Source organism: Protopterus annectens, chromosome 13.part0, assembly GCF_019279795.1.
Source record: "Protopterus annectens isolate FY-2018-M chromosome 13.part0, PAN1.0, whole genome shotgun sequence".
NCBI lineage: Eukaryota > Metazoa > Chordata > Ceratodontiformes > Protopteridae > Protopterus > Protopterus annectens.
Window position 1 is genome coordinate 228,605,611 of NC_056747.1, and position 18,512 is coordinate 228,624,122.

At 38.3% G+C, this 18,512-nt stretch overlaps 1 protein-coding gene across 1 annotated transcript in view; it reads right to left on the minus strand.

Moving 5' to 3' along the window:
* Positions 1-12,244: 12,244 nt before the first annotated feature.
* The window catches only part of LOC122787186 (mast cell protease 1A-like), a 148,302-nt gene continuing 142,034 nt past the window's right edge, over positions 12,245-18,512 (minus strand). The window contains exon 5 of the mRNA XM_044053773.1: positions 12,245-14,989. Coding sequence (XP_043909708.1) covers positions 14,846-14,989 — 144 coding nt within the window. The 3' untranslated portion in view covers positions 12,245-14,845. The remainder of the gene's footprint in view (positions 14,990-18,512) is intronic.

Consider the following 18,512-nt stretch of genomic DNA (forward strand, 5'->3'; position numbering starts at 1 on the left):
TCTCATGTAAGAAGTCATGGGGGTAACCCCTTCTCAAAAAGAATTGAAGTAAGATTTCACATTCTAACAAAAAATCCTCATCATTTGTTGTCATTCTTGCCGCCCTCACCAGCTGACCTTTTACCACTGATTTCTTTTGGTGTTTAGGGTGGCAGCTAGAAAAATGTAGAAAGGAATTAGAGTATGTTTCTTTCCGATGTATCTTAGACTCCCATCTTTTCATATTGTGATCCTTCCTAAGGTCCACATCCAAGTAGTCTATTCTGTCACTATTGTATTTATATGTGAAAGAAAGGAAATCTGTCGAGTTATTGAGAAAACTCATAAATTCTTGAATTTCGTTTGTAGTTCCACTAAACATTATAAATATGTCGTCGAGGAACCTTGTGTAGAAGAGTAATTTGGAATTGTAACTACCATCATTTAACAGAAGAGATCTCTCCCAATATGCCATGACTAAATTTGCTATACTCCCCCCACATGGGGAGCCCATGGCTATCCCAATTCTCTGATGGTATAGGTCGTTGTCGAATTTTAAATAGTTATATGAGAGGACCATGTCAATTAGCTCTCCTACCAATTGGTATTCATCATTTGGTGCTCCCAATAAACTCAACATTGCAGGTACCCAATCTGTTGCTATGTTGTGGGGGATAGAAGAATAAAGGTCCTTCACATCTATGGTTACTAACAGGCAATCAGGATGAAACCCTAGAGTATTGATGGAACTAAGGAAGGACCATGAGTCTTTTGTGATTTGCCTTTCCTTTTTCACGTATTTTTGTAAGATCCTGTCCAGCACCTTAGCACAAGTGTACGTAATGCTGTTCCTCCCATCCACTAGAGGCCTCATAGGAGGGTTATTAATGTCTTTGTGGATTTTAGGGATACCGAACAGTATTGGGGTTCTAGGTGTTAATTGCTGCATATAGCTATAGGTTTCCCTATCTATACGTGCCTCAATATAGAGTTCCTCAATAAAACTCCTAACCCTAGAATGGGCTATGTTCATCTCATTAATAGTTGTTTTTGCATAAGTATCACTGTCCAAAATATTTTACATTTTAGTGGTGTAATCATCACTGGACATAATAGTGATACCACCCCCCTTATCTGGCTTCATCAATCGAATAGGGGCCTCCCTAAGGAACTGCAACTCGGTTCTTTCTTCCTTGGTAATATTGTGACTATTATGTCCATACCTAGGTTTTTGTTTTTTCAAATTCCTAAGGTCTATTTCATTTGCCCTCTCGAAGATGGCTAGTGTGGGATGTAGTGGGGGGTTATAAACACTAGGTACATAAAATTCAGATTTCCTGTTTAAATCTTCGCCCATAAGACATAACAAATTGAGTTTCCTAGTAAACAATTTCAAGTCGATCAGCGTACAAGCTAGATCGAAGTGGGAGGATGGTACAAAGGTGTATCCCTTAGCCAACAATTCAACAGTCTCTGTACTGATGTTGTAATTGGTGTAATTGTACACCTTGAAGTCACCACTCTTGTTAACTAGGATTCTACAGTCCTGGTTCATAGGCAAAAGGGGGTCATCGCTTTGTACCACATTCACCACCTTTTCCTTCTGGCCCCCCTCCTTTTGTTGTTCTGCCCCTGTGTATTGGAGGTTCCCCGCCGAAAATTTTGACCCTGGTAGTTGCCATTTGGGTTCACGCCATTGTTGTTATTGACAACTAAGTTCTTATTCTGGTTCGCTATCCTTTCACTCCTCCTAACATCAGTATTGTTGACTGGTCCATTGTACGCCATGTCATCTTCCCATTGACACTCGTTCTGGTTACTCGAGTCGCCCTGTGTGGCCACAGTGTCTCCTCTACTCATATTCACTCCTCCAGTAGTTAAGGGGGTAATATTAGAATGCACTGGTGGCTTAGGGTATGCTTTACTGTTCTTATAGTCATTCAAATCTCTGGTAATTTTTTTACTTTTAGTAAGGTTAAGTCTACTAAGATGCTCGTCAATGCTTGTAAAGCATCTCTCATATTCAAACTGATATCTCCCATAGTCAGTGTCATTTTTAATAGCCTTATCCAGTTCATCAATTTCAGTCAATAAAGCATTAATTAAAATTTGATATTGTTCGCAAAATAGGCCTAGCAACTCAAGCCCATGTCTGTCGAACAATGTTAATAGAGCAGCATGGAAAGACGATCCTTCCACCAGTCCTGCAGGGAACTGCCACTGTCTTAAGCCCTTTGGTACTATTTTTAACTTCATACATTCGTGGAAGTATGCAACTTCCAGTTGTAACTTCCGAACTTTGAATAATTTATTGTCAAAAATAGTAAGCTTAGTTGCTAGATCGTTGCTTACCTCTTGTTCACTCCCCGGGCTGGCAGTCGTACCCCCATTATTAAAATGAAACTCTCTATGCACCCAAGTATCCAAAGTTTGGGCTGAAGTAGGAGTCCTTTCAGCCTGTACTGCTCTGGTTCCCAAAATCACTGTTTGTGTAGGTAGTTGGTCACCATCAACCCGGTTCCGATTCCCTGGGTGTTGACCTATACCATTGCTGCCTTCAGGTCGGTTAAACACACAGCCGGTTCCACTGCTTTGTTCACTTTGCGTGTCCGTTACGCTTCCTCGGATGTTGTTGTCTCTGTCCTGTAATTCGCGTTGCATGCAAGCTGTAGCACTCACTTGCTGTGGCAAACGGTCCACTTTTTGAGTTAGAAGCTCTATTAGAGCTGTTAAATTCCCTTAACTCTCTTGGGAATTGGTGTTGATCATGAGAGGGCTTCCTGGATCCATTTAGTTACTGACACAAACCACAAACCACGAAACCAACGAAAAAGCGGCCAGCGATCAAAACACATGGAAACTGAAACCTCTCCACAGAAAATAATTGAGCAACTGTTGTTTAATAAACTTTAAGTGCGTTAATATCCATACACTTTTCGACAAGAAAATACCTGACTTTGTCAGAAGTTAACAAAACAGTGAGACCCACTAATGGGCTTGGTTTTATACTGATACGTTAATTAGATAAGTACTCAGTTTAACAAATTAAAAACAGTTTACTGTTACCCATTGATTCATTATGTAAGCAAGGGTCCAGTAAGAGACAAATATATATATATTTTTTTAAAAAACTTTTAAAACAAAAAAAAGTTTTTAAAAAAAACTTGTGGGCTGGTAGTTTTAAAGGTTTTTGCTGCTATTCTTTCCCAGGATAGAGGCACCGTTTTTGTCTTGACCATGGAAAAGATTGCTGATCCCATGCTAAATTCTTTTTCCAGCAACAAAAAAAAAAGTTAACAGCAGGCTAGGAATTTGCCACAGCCACAGGTGGGTGACTCTGCTATGGCCATTTGTTGTACCTATCATCTTTTACCCCAGATGCTTCTAGTGTACCACCTAGAGTCACTAATAGACCATGTGCTCTGCAACTGTTGAAGTTCCCTCAGAGGGCAAGGGAGACCTACTCTTGTTAGTCCTGGGGGAGGAAATAGGGAAGATTTCCCTGTTGTGTCAGAATGCTGTACCCATCCCTGGTGAAATAGTGCTGCCATTAGTAACATGGCTGTCCCCATTTTTCCTGTCAAAACAAAACAGAAAACCAAGCATGTATCTACTCCTGTTCTAAGGAGTAGTTTAATGGGACTGACTCACTGTTTATTTCAAGCTCTTGATCCATCTTGTAAAGTGGTTTCTGGTAAAAGAAAGAGGGGATTCCACTTTTCCTGAAGAGATTCAAGATTCTTAAGCTGAACAGGAAGAAGAAGAGATGGATTCATGGTTTTTCCCTCAGATTTCTGATTCAGACTCAGAGGAGAGCTCAGTTTCTGATAATCCCTGTTGGGATTCTCTTTCTCTTAGACTATTGCTAGAATGTCCCCAGTATTTTCAGTGGGAGAACTCTGAGGCTTTTCAATTCCTCTGAAAATACAATGAGTTGTTACAGAATTATTTTCCAGAACCTGTATGCATTCCTCCTGTTCTGTCTACTTTAAAGGATGTATGGCTTACTGACTGCAATTTTCCTGATAGTCATCCAGCTGTCCCTAAAAAGGCAGATAAGATGTATATAGTTCCTCAGTCTCTTAAATTTTTATATTCTATTCCCAAACCTGTCCCAGCAGCTATAACCTTAGTTGACCTCTCTCCTGCTAAGCACTTAGCTAATTCCAATACTACTCTTTCTAATAAGGATGGAATAATTATTAATAGGTATGGGGAAAAGTATACACTTCTGTAAATTTTATTTAAAGTATTTTCTTTGTTTTTATTTATTTATTTGCTTTTTGTTTACCATAAGTCCACTGGGCCTAGGAGAGCCCATTTTCAGTGGAGGCCCAGGGAGAAAAGCTCCAAGGCGTAAATAATTACATTTAAGATTTACAGTCAAATGATACAATATTCAATTCTACTGAAGACAAATTAGTCAGTAACACTTACAGAGATGAATTCAACACCATACTGCAATTTCATATGTTAAAGTTTGTTCTGACAAATTATGACAGGATGGGGAATGTTTTATCTATAGTTTCTTCTTGTGAAGAAAAATCTGCTTTAAACAACTTAGTTTCTTCTATTGCACAGATCACTACTCGTGGTTTATAGTATATGTATGACTCTGCTGATACTTCTAGGTCTAAGGCCACCAGTACTCTTTAAAGGAGGTTAGCATGGCTGTATTCTCAGAACCATCAAGATGGTGTAAAAATGAGATGTTAAAATTCTCCCTTGGATAGAGATTTAGAGTTTAGCCCCTCTGCTGCAGAGGTGATCAAAAAGTGTGATGAAAGGAGCAAGTTGATCAAGGGAATCTCTAAGATCTTGTATGCTGTTGGCTCACCCCAGAACTGTTCCTCTCTAGATGAATTTGATCCTTTTGCTGTGCTGATCAAGTGCACCAGACAAATGGAAATGCAGCATTGTCAGTCTAACTTGTGGACATCCTAGGAGAATCTCCTGTAGGTACTGGTCTTACCCCCTACTGGTCTAAACTCCACTTGGGAATGTGTGCTGCTGAGATTTTAATCATATCAACAGTCCATCAGCTTTTGTATTAGTTGGACTTTTGGTTGATTTTTTACAAATGTATGCTTTATTTTTGTCTTTCTAATTTGGTCTGAGCCTAACTGTGGACCATGCGTATGTTTTCATTTATTGTTTTGTTTTTTGATGGAGTGATTTTTTTGGTCCCAAGTACTGGCCAGAACATTGCATCTTGGACATGGGCTTGGTTGCTCCAGTCTGATGTGCTCAACTGTGATGAGCTTATCTCCCAGCTATCAACAAATTGAATAATAAACAGTGTTATGTTCTGTGTTCATGACCATTAGCTTTATGAACCTTTTTCATTTTTACTTCAAGTTGTTCGACTTTCTTTTTTAACTGCATTGTTGTTAGGATTATTTTTGCCTATACTCTTCATGACTGGTGTGCATTTACTTCCTTACATTAGATTCCTGTATTTTGTTTTGTTATGTTACACTCTTTGCATGTCTTTGACTGTTTTATCTGATTTATTCTAACCAAGTGTTTGTTGTAGAATCATAACACTGTCTATTTGTTCAAAGTATGACTATCTGTTATGGTAACAAGCAAATGGTGGCCTACTGGCCAGCTAAAATGTATCAGGTTGGCTACCACATTAGCCTTATTAGGCCTTCTACTGCCTTGGGTGTTCAGGTAATACCTGTTATCAGGAAATGTCATCCAGTTTTTTAAAGACATAATTACAGGCTCTGTACACTTAGACCATTCCAACTACCACTGCTGAACAACGTGGTCCTTAATACTTTGTAAACTAATACTGCCCAGGTGTTATACTTAAATGTATGGTCTATTCATAATAAGGCAGGCCTTTTACTTGACCTTATTGGAGCTAATGATATAACATTCGTCTCTGAAACCTGGTTATACCACAACTGTGGTTCTACCTTTTCAGCATTAATTCCATCATTACTCTGTTTTTATTTACTTTAAACCCACTCATACTGGGGGTGGTGTGGCCATTATCTGCCACTCTTCCCTTATATTTAACAGCTGAAATGGTTCAGTTACTATATTTGAATTTACTCTGGGACTAGGTACTTCATTTCACTATGTTACTGTTTATTATCCTCAAGGCGATAATACAGTTTACTGACTTTCTCCCTACCCATGTTCTTTCTTACTGTCTTTAGCAGTTGTGGCAGATTTTAAATTTCTTTAGCAGTTGTGGCAGATTTTAACATTAGGATTGATTAACTCTCTATGCCTTTTACCCGTGAGTTCTCTGTAATGTGAACAGTTTTCAGTTTATAGAAGAAGTTAACTCTTCCATCATCAGTACGAGCGTACTTTGGATCTTATTTAAATGCTTGATGTTCTTATCACCGCTGCTACTATTACTGCAGTTATCCAGTCCGATCACTTCATTCTGAGGTGTCCTGTTAATCTGCATGTCCAGTATCCACCTGAACTTTGTCCTATTGTCTGTAGAAGTGTCCATACTGTTTCCCCAGAGATGCTCACCTCTGCTCTCCTATGTCTATTTATAGGTTCATAGGTTCATAGGTTGATACTAGGCTATCTGCCCTAGGGCATTTATAAACCTAGCCAGAGTGTGTTTGGCTTTCGCCACCCTTTTAGATTAGTTGACTGTGCCACTGTGCCTCTGTATAGTGGGTCAGAGAAGATAGCCCTTTTAAGGTTAGTTTGCTGTGCCTCTGTCTAGTAGGGACACAGAAGAGATCCCAGGGGTAAACCTATGATTTCCCATCAAGATTTCTCTTGAAGAGGGTCATTGAGGGGCTCTGCCTAACATGGATTGGGATTTTGTTCCAGAGTGAGGGGAGCCTCTGGGATATGAATCTGTCCCTCCAGCATGTCCTATTTATTTCTGTGCTGAGGTTTAAGTCCCTGGAGCGTGTAGCTCTAAGGGATTTGGATTTTCTGAGGTGGAGCATGTCCATTAATTCTTGTTTGCACTTGGCTTTATACGTTAGGCACAGATCGCCTCTGAGTAGGCGGTAAGCAACTTAGTAGAGCTGGAGTTTCTTTAGCCTAACTGCGTAGGGCATCTGTTTGAGTCCCTTGATCCTCTTGGTGAGGTACTTTTGGGGTCTTTCCAGTTGCTGCAGGTGTCGGGTAAGGTACATCCCAAATGGGGCATTGTATTCAATTATGGGCCTGATGAGTGATGAGTAGAGGGGCACAATGACCTCTCTTGATCTAGATATGAACCCTTTTACTTGCTTCTCTAATGACCTTGAAGACTTTTCAATACTTATAATTCTTTTACTAAGCCAAGCCTTGGATGACATCCTTCAGGAACAGGTCCACCTTTGTAGTTTGGTTCCTCGGGATCCATGGCTATGCATTCTATGAAGTATGTATTGAAATAGGTAGCTGTGTGAAGAGGGGGAATGTCTGGGTGTGGGCTGGGATTCTTTTTTGTACCTGGGCTGATGAGGATATGGAGGACCAGAATTTTTTAGGGTTGTTTTTATGGCTATATTGTAGATGAATATAATAAGAATTTATATCTCTATTAATCTAATTAATTAAATTATATCTCTATTTTATTCCATTGTTTCCTGGGGAAAAAAAATTCAAAACTGCAAATTTAAAACACCGACACACGGTGCTGTATTATACAAGGAATATAATTTAATACAATCAGAAAGGTAAACCAAAGAGCGCACACATGTATGGATGGTCCTGGAAATGGTTGCAAGGGGTTTATGGTTTGAAAATAACCCAAAGGTGAAATTAATCCACCACTGGCAGATGCATTTTCTTTGAATGTGAGTTTTAACACAGTTTCAATTAATGTAAATTTAAAGAGGTTCAATGCACTTTCAATGAATGTAAACTTCAACGGCAGAGAAGCTTACTGTTCGTGATATACTGGTTTTTATAGTAAGACTCTATTGGTTTGTTTAGTTAATGGCTTATCAGTGTTTGTTCTATAAAATTTGAAATAAAAGTTGTAAATTAAATTCAAATCTGTAAACACTGCAGTCGTACGTAAGAAAATAGTATGCACACTGACAAGTTTGACCAGAGTTTATGGTAACTGTGGAGAAATAGCCAAGTAATGGACACTGGAATGGCTGGTGTTCCTGATCCATTACCCTGCCTAGAGTCCCATTTCACTATGATCTGGCTCTACATATGCTTTTTTGAGTGTCTGCCATTCTTTTTCTTCCTAAGGTGATATAACTCTATTTCCTTGAATTCTTGTGCTTTCTCTTCAGTCAGCTTCCATATTTACATATTAGTTAATGTTGACTTTAGAACCAGAGATGGATCCAGCAATAGGTGACCTAGGCAGTTGCCTAGGGCCTGCTGGCTGGGGGTGGGTGTTACTGCACAACATTTAATTTTAATTACAAAAAAAAATTACAAGTTTTTTTAGCACCATTCTTCCTTAGGAATGCCCTCTGTGTCTATCAAAGCATGCTTACACATCTGCATTCCTGCTGCTTCCCAGCATGCGTCACACACACAGACACATTTATACATTCCTGTCGCTGCTGCTTCTTTTCCATGCAGGGAATTTAAACTTGCTTGCTGACCAGGTTCCACAAATGAGACATTCCTCCTGGATGCCATTAGCCAGGATGTACATTCCTTCAGTAAGTGAGTAGATCTGAAATGGCCTAGTTAGGGATTGCAATTAGTTAATTAACTTAGTCAGCTTCAAACTCTGTTCTTTGGTAACAGGAGACAGCAGCCTGAGTCCTCTACACCAGCTACTAAAAAGTTTCAGTGCATTTTCAAAGATTTGTGAGTTTCAGAGTATTTCAAGGAATTGTGAGTTTCAGGGGAAGAGAATTTTACTGTTGCTCATGCTAAGTCTATTTTTCAATATGCAACTGTTTTTTTCAGCAAATGGCATCAGTGTGTGTTCTATAGGATTTGAAAGTAGTCTTAGTAGAACAGTAGGTAGTATATTTGGCTTTGGTGTAGAAGGCTGTGGGTTCTAGTCCGACACCACCTAGATGGATTGTTGACTATACTTTATGGGTGGATGGGTGTGCTGCCTGAGTGTGTCCTCCTTTGGATGAGATGCCTAGTAATAATGAGTCTCTTCTCAGTTTTCCAGCCATTCCCTATTGCAGTTTTACCAGCTTACTATTTGTTTGTAATGTAACATAAGCAATTTATTCTTCATGGGCAACAGACACTGAATTTGTAGATGAAACACTGAAATATAAAATTGTTTGCCGGCAGCAACCTTTTCATTAGTTACAGATCTCTTTAATGTGGAATTATTCCGATGACTTCTACTTCTGCACATGTTGTGTATATTGACTTTTATTGGTGGATTGTAATGACAGAAGTTTGAGTGGCCTTTTATGGTTGAAGTGCTCTGAAATAGGTAGTTTTGTCATTATTGGATTATATGTTTTCTTTCATTGCTTACTGGTAAAATGTGCAAAACTACAAATTTAAAGCACACTCTAACAAGTGGTGTATTATACAAGGAATATAATTTAATACAATCAGGAAGGTGCTTCAAGGAGCACATGCATATATGCATGGTCTTAAAAATGTGTGCCAGGGGTCTATAGTTTGAAAACAGCCCAAAAGTAAATTTAATGCACCACTGGTAGATGCATTTTCTTTGAATGTGGGATTCAGTGCTGTTTCAAGGGCAGAGAAGTTTACTGTTCATGCTAAGTCTGTTTTCATTCTGAAACTGTATTGTTTTGTTTAGCAAATGGCTATCAGTGTCAGTACTACAAGCTTTGAAATATGTTTTAAATGAAATCCAAATATCTTTAATTATTGTAGAAGTGAAGAAAAATATTATGCACACTGACAGGTTTGACCATGTTTATGTTAACTGTGGAGAAATAGCCACTTAACGAGACACTGGAATGGTTGTGTGGGGTGGTGCTGCAGCAGGGGGGGGGGGCAAATCCATTACTCTGCCTAGGACCCCTTTTCACCATGATATGGCTTTGTTTAGAACCTTCTCCAGCCACTGCCTGCATTTGACTGTTTCAACCAGTTGTGTATGCTTTGCGTTGACTATCTCACTGGGATGATTTTGCGATCACTGATTCTATCCCAATGTTCCTCACTTACTATGAAAAAATTAACCTAAGCTGCATGTTGGCCCCTCTTGTATGTGATCTTGAAATTGTTTCTCTTGCTAAAACATGTATTGGCTGCCATCAAGCCATTTTCCAGACAGAGGTCTAGAATGGCCTCTTTTTTATTCCTGTTGTAACACCCATGAGGACACAGGCAGTCCTCATATCCTGTTCTGTTTGTCCCAATATGTGCATTTATGTCCCCCCATAATCAACACCAACTTGTTTTGCCCTGTTCTATCTAATAGGTCCCACAATTGCCTGAATGCACTTTTCCTTTGCTATCACAGCCCTTCTGTGGGATATAGGCTTAGATTATGAATAGTGCCCTACCGTTACACTGGAGTTTTTTTTAATAAATCAGGGGCTAAGCAAACATACAGACAAGCACAGGGGGTTGCCATGGACACCCCCTGTGCTAATACATATGCTAACCTGGTCCTTTGGTCCTGGGAGAGAGATGTTATTCTAGATCATCCAATATGGAAAGAACATGTATACATGTACACACGTTTTGTTGATGATGTTTTTTCTTTTGGAGGAGGGGGGTGCAGATATGTTAATAGATTTTGTTAGTTATTTACACTCCACTACATCCTTCCTTAGGTTCAAATTGAACTTTTCGGATACCAGCATAGATTTTTTAGATGTCAGCATCACACAAACCAGTAATGGCTTTTCTTCTAAGTTATTTAAGAAGGAGTGTTGGAAAAACAGCGTGTTGTGCTTTGACGGCATGCATCCCCATTATATGTTCCCCAACATTGTCCAGGGCCAGGCTGGGAGAATATCCAGGTTATCACTGGATGGCACACAGTATGAGAAAGACATCGAAACTTTGAAGCATTGTTTTCTGGACATGGGGTTATAAAGAAGGCATGATACGTGATGTCATAAGGAACAGCAGACAGAAAAGAGATAATAAGTACCAACCATGGCTTAGACAAGGGCAAGTTGTTGCTACGGCTAATGCTTCTCCTAGGTTTACATCAAGGGAACCTAAGTTATTTGTTACCTATAGTAGTAACATAAAATATATAAAAAACATTGTTTTTAAAAATTGGAATATTTTAAGAAGTGACAACAAGTTGAGGGATCTCATAGGGACCAGACCCAGTTTTGGGTATAAGAGAAATAAGAATTTGAAGGACATTCTTTGCACTGAAAGGGTTACCACAACATCTACCTCGTTCAAGGATAGCTCGGGCAGCATTCCTTGTGGCTTGTGTAAAGCATGTCCCTCCATTAATAAAGACACGGTCTTTAAACATCCTGTCACTGGTAAGATTTATAACTTCAAGGCAAAGGCTACTTGTAGGACTAGTCATATAGTCTGTTTGGCTACATGTGAACAGTGTACAGCTTATTATGTTGGGATGACCAACAATATGTTTAAGATTAGAATTTTGCAGCATCTATCTAACATAAGGAATAAGAATTTGCACAATGCCCTTTACAGGCACATTGAACAGTACTCCACACATACTTTTAGTTTCAAGGCTGTGGTTAACGTAAGGTTAAATAATAGGGGAGGGGATATAAAGTTATTGACAGAATCCCTTGAATCCAAATGGATCCTTGGAGCTGATGGCTCACAGGAGCCTGGGGTTAAATGACATGGTACCATTGAAGCCCGCCCTACAAAAAAGGCGGATAGTGTACTGATTACTGATTGGTTGGTTATCAATTTAAATTGATGGAATTGTTTTTCTTCTCTATCTGATGAAGGGTATCACACCCGAAAGCGCTTATCTTTGGCTGATTTTTGTGTCTTTTAATAAAGAGGAGTTATTCCAGCAGTGTCCTGACATTCTTCTTTTTGGATTTTACATTTGCTGTGTGCTGTTTGGTGGGACTTTAGTCATAGCACAGAACTTTCATTAGATACTTACACTGGAGTTTGATTGCCATTAGTGTATCACTAATTCTGATGACATCTCTCACTGTCTTCTGAAACTTATCCCTCATCGCAATTCCCATACAATTTCTAGAATGTCCAACCCTTAAACAGTAGACTTTCATGTGAAAACTAATTTTAAATGCTCACTCTGCAGCCTCATTCAAAAATAAATGAATAACCCATAACTTTTTAAATTGACTTGTCTCTTTAATCAATGTCTTTCTAAATGCATTCAAACAGAAATTTAATTATAGGCCCTTGGAAAAACAACCAAATCACATTGTAATGATTTGCAGTAATGGCTTTATTTGCAGTTACAATATTCATAATATCAGCAGAGGTTATATGGACATGTACCTCATAGTGCTTATTTTGACTCCAAACACCAGAATATTTCACAATATAAGCATTTCTTAGCAGACAATCAGTTTTATGAAGGAAAAAGCACTCTTCATAACTCTACTACATTGACAGCAGAGACTTTCTTAACCACCATAGTACAGACTTATTTTGCATTTTCCAGATGAATCCCACCATATTAATTCAGTAGGATAAATCTGCTGAAATAGTTTCCTCTGACACAGTTTTGTATTTATATCACAGGCACTTTGGAAGCTCCAGCTTCTACTCCATTTCACAAACTTACTTTCAACAACTAAAGTCCAGCATCCTAACCTCCATCTTGAGCCTGTCCATACAAGAAGCTCCACCTACAAAAATATGAGAGATCTAGAAGCAATGATACAGGAGGGAAATGTGGAAGTTCTGGCATCACAGAAGCATGGGCGAGTGAGAAGAGGAGTTCTGACATAAAGATGCTGTGCTATAGGTTACTAGTAAAAGGCAGAGTGGAGTTGGTGGAAAAATGAGCCATGATCTATGTAAAGGACTGCATTGAGTGCATAACTCTCAGCACAAGAAATTTGGACAAAGCCAGAAATAATGAGGAAGAAAGGCCAAAATAATATGGACAGATTTTAAGTATTGCTTCTATAAACGTAGAACATTGCTAGAACAGGTGTTATATTATTATGTAGTTTCTGAAGGAAATGAAGTCTATACTCATAGGTCTGTCATTATTTAGTAGTATTTAATCAATTCAATCCAAACTGATTTGCTAGAAAGCTGTAAATGATATGAGGAACACACCAAAAATATGAGGCAAATATCTGGACATTCTGTGAAAATCTGAACAGTTGAGAAGTACGATCAAATGTGAGGTCAAAGAGGAGGTAAAAATAATCACTGAAGAAGGGATGAAGGAAGGGTGTCTTTCCAAACTGACGTGTCCTGGTAGTTAAGGTAAATAAAGGAGGGGCACTGCTAATGGATTTGCACAGTGTTGTCTCCCATGAAGGCAATAAGCAAAGAGGATGACAGACTTGGAGGGAGAATAAGAAAGTAAAACATAGGAGGAAGGATATACTCTTTGAAGAACTGAATCTACCAGATGGAAACTAGGAAACCCTGAGGAAGTGTGGAGTTTACTGAGGTCTTGGAGAATAATCAGTTCAGCCCGCTACTGTGAGGCTCTACCAGAAAGGACTGGATTCTGGACATTGTTAAAAGTAAGTCAGATTGGGTCCAGGATGTCCATGTGAAGGTGGTGTTAACCATCTGTGGTCAAGCCATTTTATATTTTACAGTGGGGGAAGGTTAATGTGGAAGAGAAGTAAACCAAAACCAAGGCTGAAGGAGCGGGACTACAGAAGAGGATAAATTATGCTAAGCCTGGAGAAAGTAGAAATTATTTTGAAACCTGGATGCAAACTAACGTGGTGAACAATCACTTAGAATGAGTGAAGGATAGTACAGGATACTCAGGGCTCCAGACCAAGAACTAATTAAAAACAAAAAAGGTACAAAGAATAGTTCCATTGTGGTTATGTAAGACTGTGAGGCTGTTGGTTAGGTTTAAAAAGGGGGGCATGGAAGAGATGAGACAGAAAATAAGGTTAACTGATTGGTCAAGTTCACCATTATTTATATTTACCTCTGCGATACTGACTTACCATGACTGATACAAATCTTACCTTCCAATCCAGCTGCGTTTCCCAGCTGATGCTATTTGGGGCAGTTCTGTAGCAGTGAGACTTGCACCCACACACTTCACCTCCCCACCCAAGCAGGGACAGTAAGACATGGACACCTTGGCCCTTCAGTCTTTCGTCTTTCAGCTGGTCCATGTCCACCAACATTCATGCTAGTTTATGAAGCTGAGGGTCATTGTTGGTGCAGTCAGGGTAAAATCCTGTCTCCTTGGGTTTTGAAACTTCAGAACTTCTACATCAAAACTATTAGGTAGATAATCCTCATTCCATGGAGTATAAAGTGTTGCTTTACTGTTATTTAGAGGTATGTCTAAAGTGCTGTAAAATGGTTATTCAATAGAAACTGTGCAACACAATGAACTTTTGAAGAATGGTCAGTACATGAAACAAAATGTCAGGCATCATATGACTGCCTGTTGTTTAAATACTGAAAACAACAGCATAGCTTGTTAAACAGTAGAGCATTTTATAAACATGCAAAGGGATCCTTGGGGGGGGGGGCTGTTGCTACTGTCTTTCTCATGTTCACTATTTTGTTCTAATAGTGAGACTTTAAACCAGAGCCTGATTTAAATCTTAGACTAGTACAGGTTTAAAGTCACAGCAGTAAACCATCAATGAATATGACTATTTTTTGAAGATTTAATACTATCTGGTAGTTTGCAGATAAACCTTCAATAAATTTACAGTTACTGTTACTTTTAGTATCACTACTGTTAAACAACAGGCAGTATTAGCAGTATTATTCCTACCATAAGCAAAAAAAAAAAAAAAAAAGCTGGGAGCGTAGTAATATATAATACAGACTGGCTGACAAGGAAATTCATAAAGATGCTTCAGTTTTTGGTTCCTTTCATGATGTTGTTGAACCATGACTGGAAAGATGAAATTCGTGTATAAATTCCAGGTGGGTTCTCCTTGCCAAAAGATACAATTCCTTCTGCAACACCAGTGCAGACAAGTGGTCCCCCAGAGTCACCCTATTTTACAAGACAGAAAAATACACCATTTTAGAAATAAAAGCATGTGCATGCTAACAGGTTTTTAAAAGTTTAAATATAACACAAACAATAATCATTATAACAGCGTTCAGAAAGCTCTTTCTTATCACAATGGAAAATAATTTATTTCCCGAAAACATTTATGCACATTTGAGTCCACATAAGTTTGCTGTTTAGTCTCTTATTTTATTGCTATATATTTTAGTTTGTAATACAGTACTTTAAAACAAACACAAAAAATGTGTGGTCTTTAACAAAATATACAATATGAAATAGGATGTAGGACACAACACAAGTTGTATACCAGATCAAGCTGAATGGCTATCAAAATGAAGGGTGTCAGTTTGACAGAGGCGCCCTATCACATGCTGGCAGGTGCGTGCATTGTTTTCATTTTCTTTTGTCATTCTCCTTGATGATGTAATAGTGATGATGTAATAGTGTACATGAACAGCATGTTTTGCAGAAGCCACAACCTCTTCCATGCACAATGTGCTCATATCTGGGCAACCACCAAGCATCTAGTAAGTTGCAGCCTGTAGCATCTTGGTTCTTGACCTGCTGAAGGAAGCACCAGACCATCATATGTCCAGTACTACCAACTGCTTTGCTCAATTCATTCCCATTATCTGACTCTTATTCTCCAAACTGAGGTCACTTACACAATGGGAGATGAGGTACAGAGTACTTTGGGTCTTCTGTTAATGGCTGTTTTACTAATGGCCAAGTTTGAAGAGGATAAGGTTGCAACTTGTCATTCAAAAATGGATGAGCTGTAACTTGTTTAATGGAATTTGCCATAGAAAATCAATCTTTGTGCTTTTCTTAATGTTTTCTTTTCTCCATGATTGCATGACATCTTCGTACACACACACACACACACACACACACACACACACACACACACACACACACACACACACACACACACACACACACACACAGATTTAGATATGGTTCTACTATAAAAAGTCGACTTACCAAAATGGTGACTTTCTCCTCTGGGAAACGAACCCCTTGGCCACCACTGACGGTTGCAATTTCTTCCAGTATAGTGCGATCTCGGAGTTGCTATATTTAGGTGTGGGGGGTGTGGGATGAAGCCCTCCACACTCCGGTGCATTTTATGTATAATTTTACTTTTTGTAATGCAAGTCTTTACTGTAACAATAATGTTATTTTCCTCAGTGGTGGGCAAGTGGTTGTTTTCCCAGAAAATAGCATAATTATTAAATTACACCTACCATATTAGAAAAAATAAAATTATACATAAATAAAACCCACTGGAGTGGTGAGCTTTGCCTGCCACAACCCCCCATTTGGGGGGACTGCACCCCCATACCCTCCTACCTAAATATAAAAACTCTAAGATCACAATATAGTGGAGGAAAGGGCAACGTTAGTCAGTGGTGACCAAGTGATTCATTTCCTCGAGGTGTAATTCACCTTTCCAGGAGTTCAGTGTTGCAAATCATTGCTGCTGGGGTCTCAATGTTATTGGATTTGTTTTGTTAAGACAAATTTTTAAAGTAGAATAAATATATATTTATATATATATATATATATATATATATATATATATATATACATATCTATATAGCTATTTATAGATATATAGATATGTATATAACTAAAGGGGTGTAGTGGGAAATTCTTCCCTATGTGGTGGTTGCAGGGGCTTGCTGTGTTTTTGTCCAGGTGAAGCTACAGCCAAATGTGTTCATCCGCGTTTAGCTTTTGTTTCTTTGGTACAACTCCAGATATCAGTTAATCCAACAATGAGGGGATAAAAACATTCCGAATGGATCACACTGAAAGTTTAATATAGATAAAACAAAGCAAAAATGTGAGCACTTTCACGTTTATCCAAGACACTTCATCAGACATAACAATTTGAATATTAACCTCCATTTAAATACATTCCCATCACTTGTACTCTTCTAACTAACCAATCACATCAGAGAGTTAGCATAAACCCAAATAACTGCTTAACTTCCATCAGAGAGTCAGCATAAAGCCCAAATAACTGCTTAACTTCCATCAAACCAAATTGCTCTGAATAATATATGACTAGAAAGATTCCACATATCTAACATGATGTAAAATGCACAACCTATAATGAGAAATACATTAAAACATATGAATATATATATAGTATTTAAAAATAAAAACATACATTTTTAAAATAAGGCTTGAACAGAATCATATAATACATGTAGTATATATATATATATATATATGTAAATACACATAAGCCCAGTAGATGGTAGCAAAAATCAAACAAAACCATGCATCACTTCATTGAAAACCCTAAAAACACTACTATTCTATATGCAATATATAATATACTAATGTCTCAGGGGATTATAAAAATGACCACATCAGATCAGATTGTTGTAAATAAGGGACAGTAATGGGTATTATTGGCATCTAATGTGTAAAAGAAAGACAGGGCAGCATTCTGGTGAACTTCAAAAATATAACAGACATCAATTAATGTGCCAGGGGTCTCTCTGTATTGAAAAGGCTTAAGACATGCTTTATCATACAAGCTGTGTCCTTTATCGGCTTGTAGCCTAATTACCCATTTCATTTCTAGTTTTTCTGTAAAGTTTTTATAATTGCCTAGCGTAACACTTCTATCTTTCAGTTTTATGGCCAAAAATACAAACCTATGTGATAGGTCATTCCTCAAAACATGTCTTGCTAGGGCATTACTTTCATCCTCTGTTTATAGCATATATATGCTCTCTGACACATTCCCTTAGTGTCTAATTTATCTTGCCTAAATAAAAGGCTGGACACTTTGAGCACCGTGTTAAATAAACTAGATCCCTAGTCTTACAAATGGCATAATTTCATAGATTTAGTTGGTGGTGTTGGGTACAACTCCAGGTATCACAGGAATATCTGCAGGATATGTATGTACTGCAAGAAAGAAACTTTCTCAATGTACTTCTAGATGAAAAGGTTGCAGATTAATAGATAATTTAGGATGTGCAGGTACTGAAGTTATGTAATCAGCATCTGATTATAGTACAAGTGGTTAAAATGTTAAAAAGAGCAGTATGAACATTCAATTTGCCGAACACCAAATGTACAAAGGATTGCAAAGAGAAATTTTTCTTTTGCAGTCTGTAAACCATAACCCAACTATAACATTCAGATTTATTTTGTCAGAATAATGGTAGTGTTACAGAAACATTTTCATAAATTAAGTTGTAGGATTAGTTTAGGGGCAGTGTTAGGGTAATAGTTAGCACAAATTTCTAAGGTTGCGTAGGGGGCTTTCTCCCCCAGGCCACTAACCCTAACCTTAGAGCCTACCTTAGAAAACACACTTTTCATGACATTTCTACTACACTAGACAATTTAGACACCCACTACATACAAATGCATGGCACATACACCACTAAATATATCTCCTTACCTAGTTCTTACTCTAACCCTAACCCACCAACTCACACACACACACACACACACACACACACACACACACACA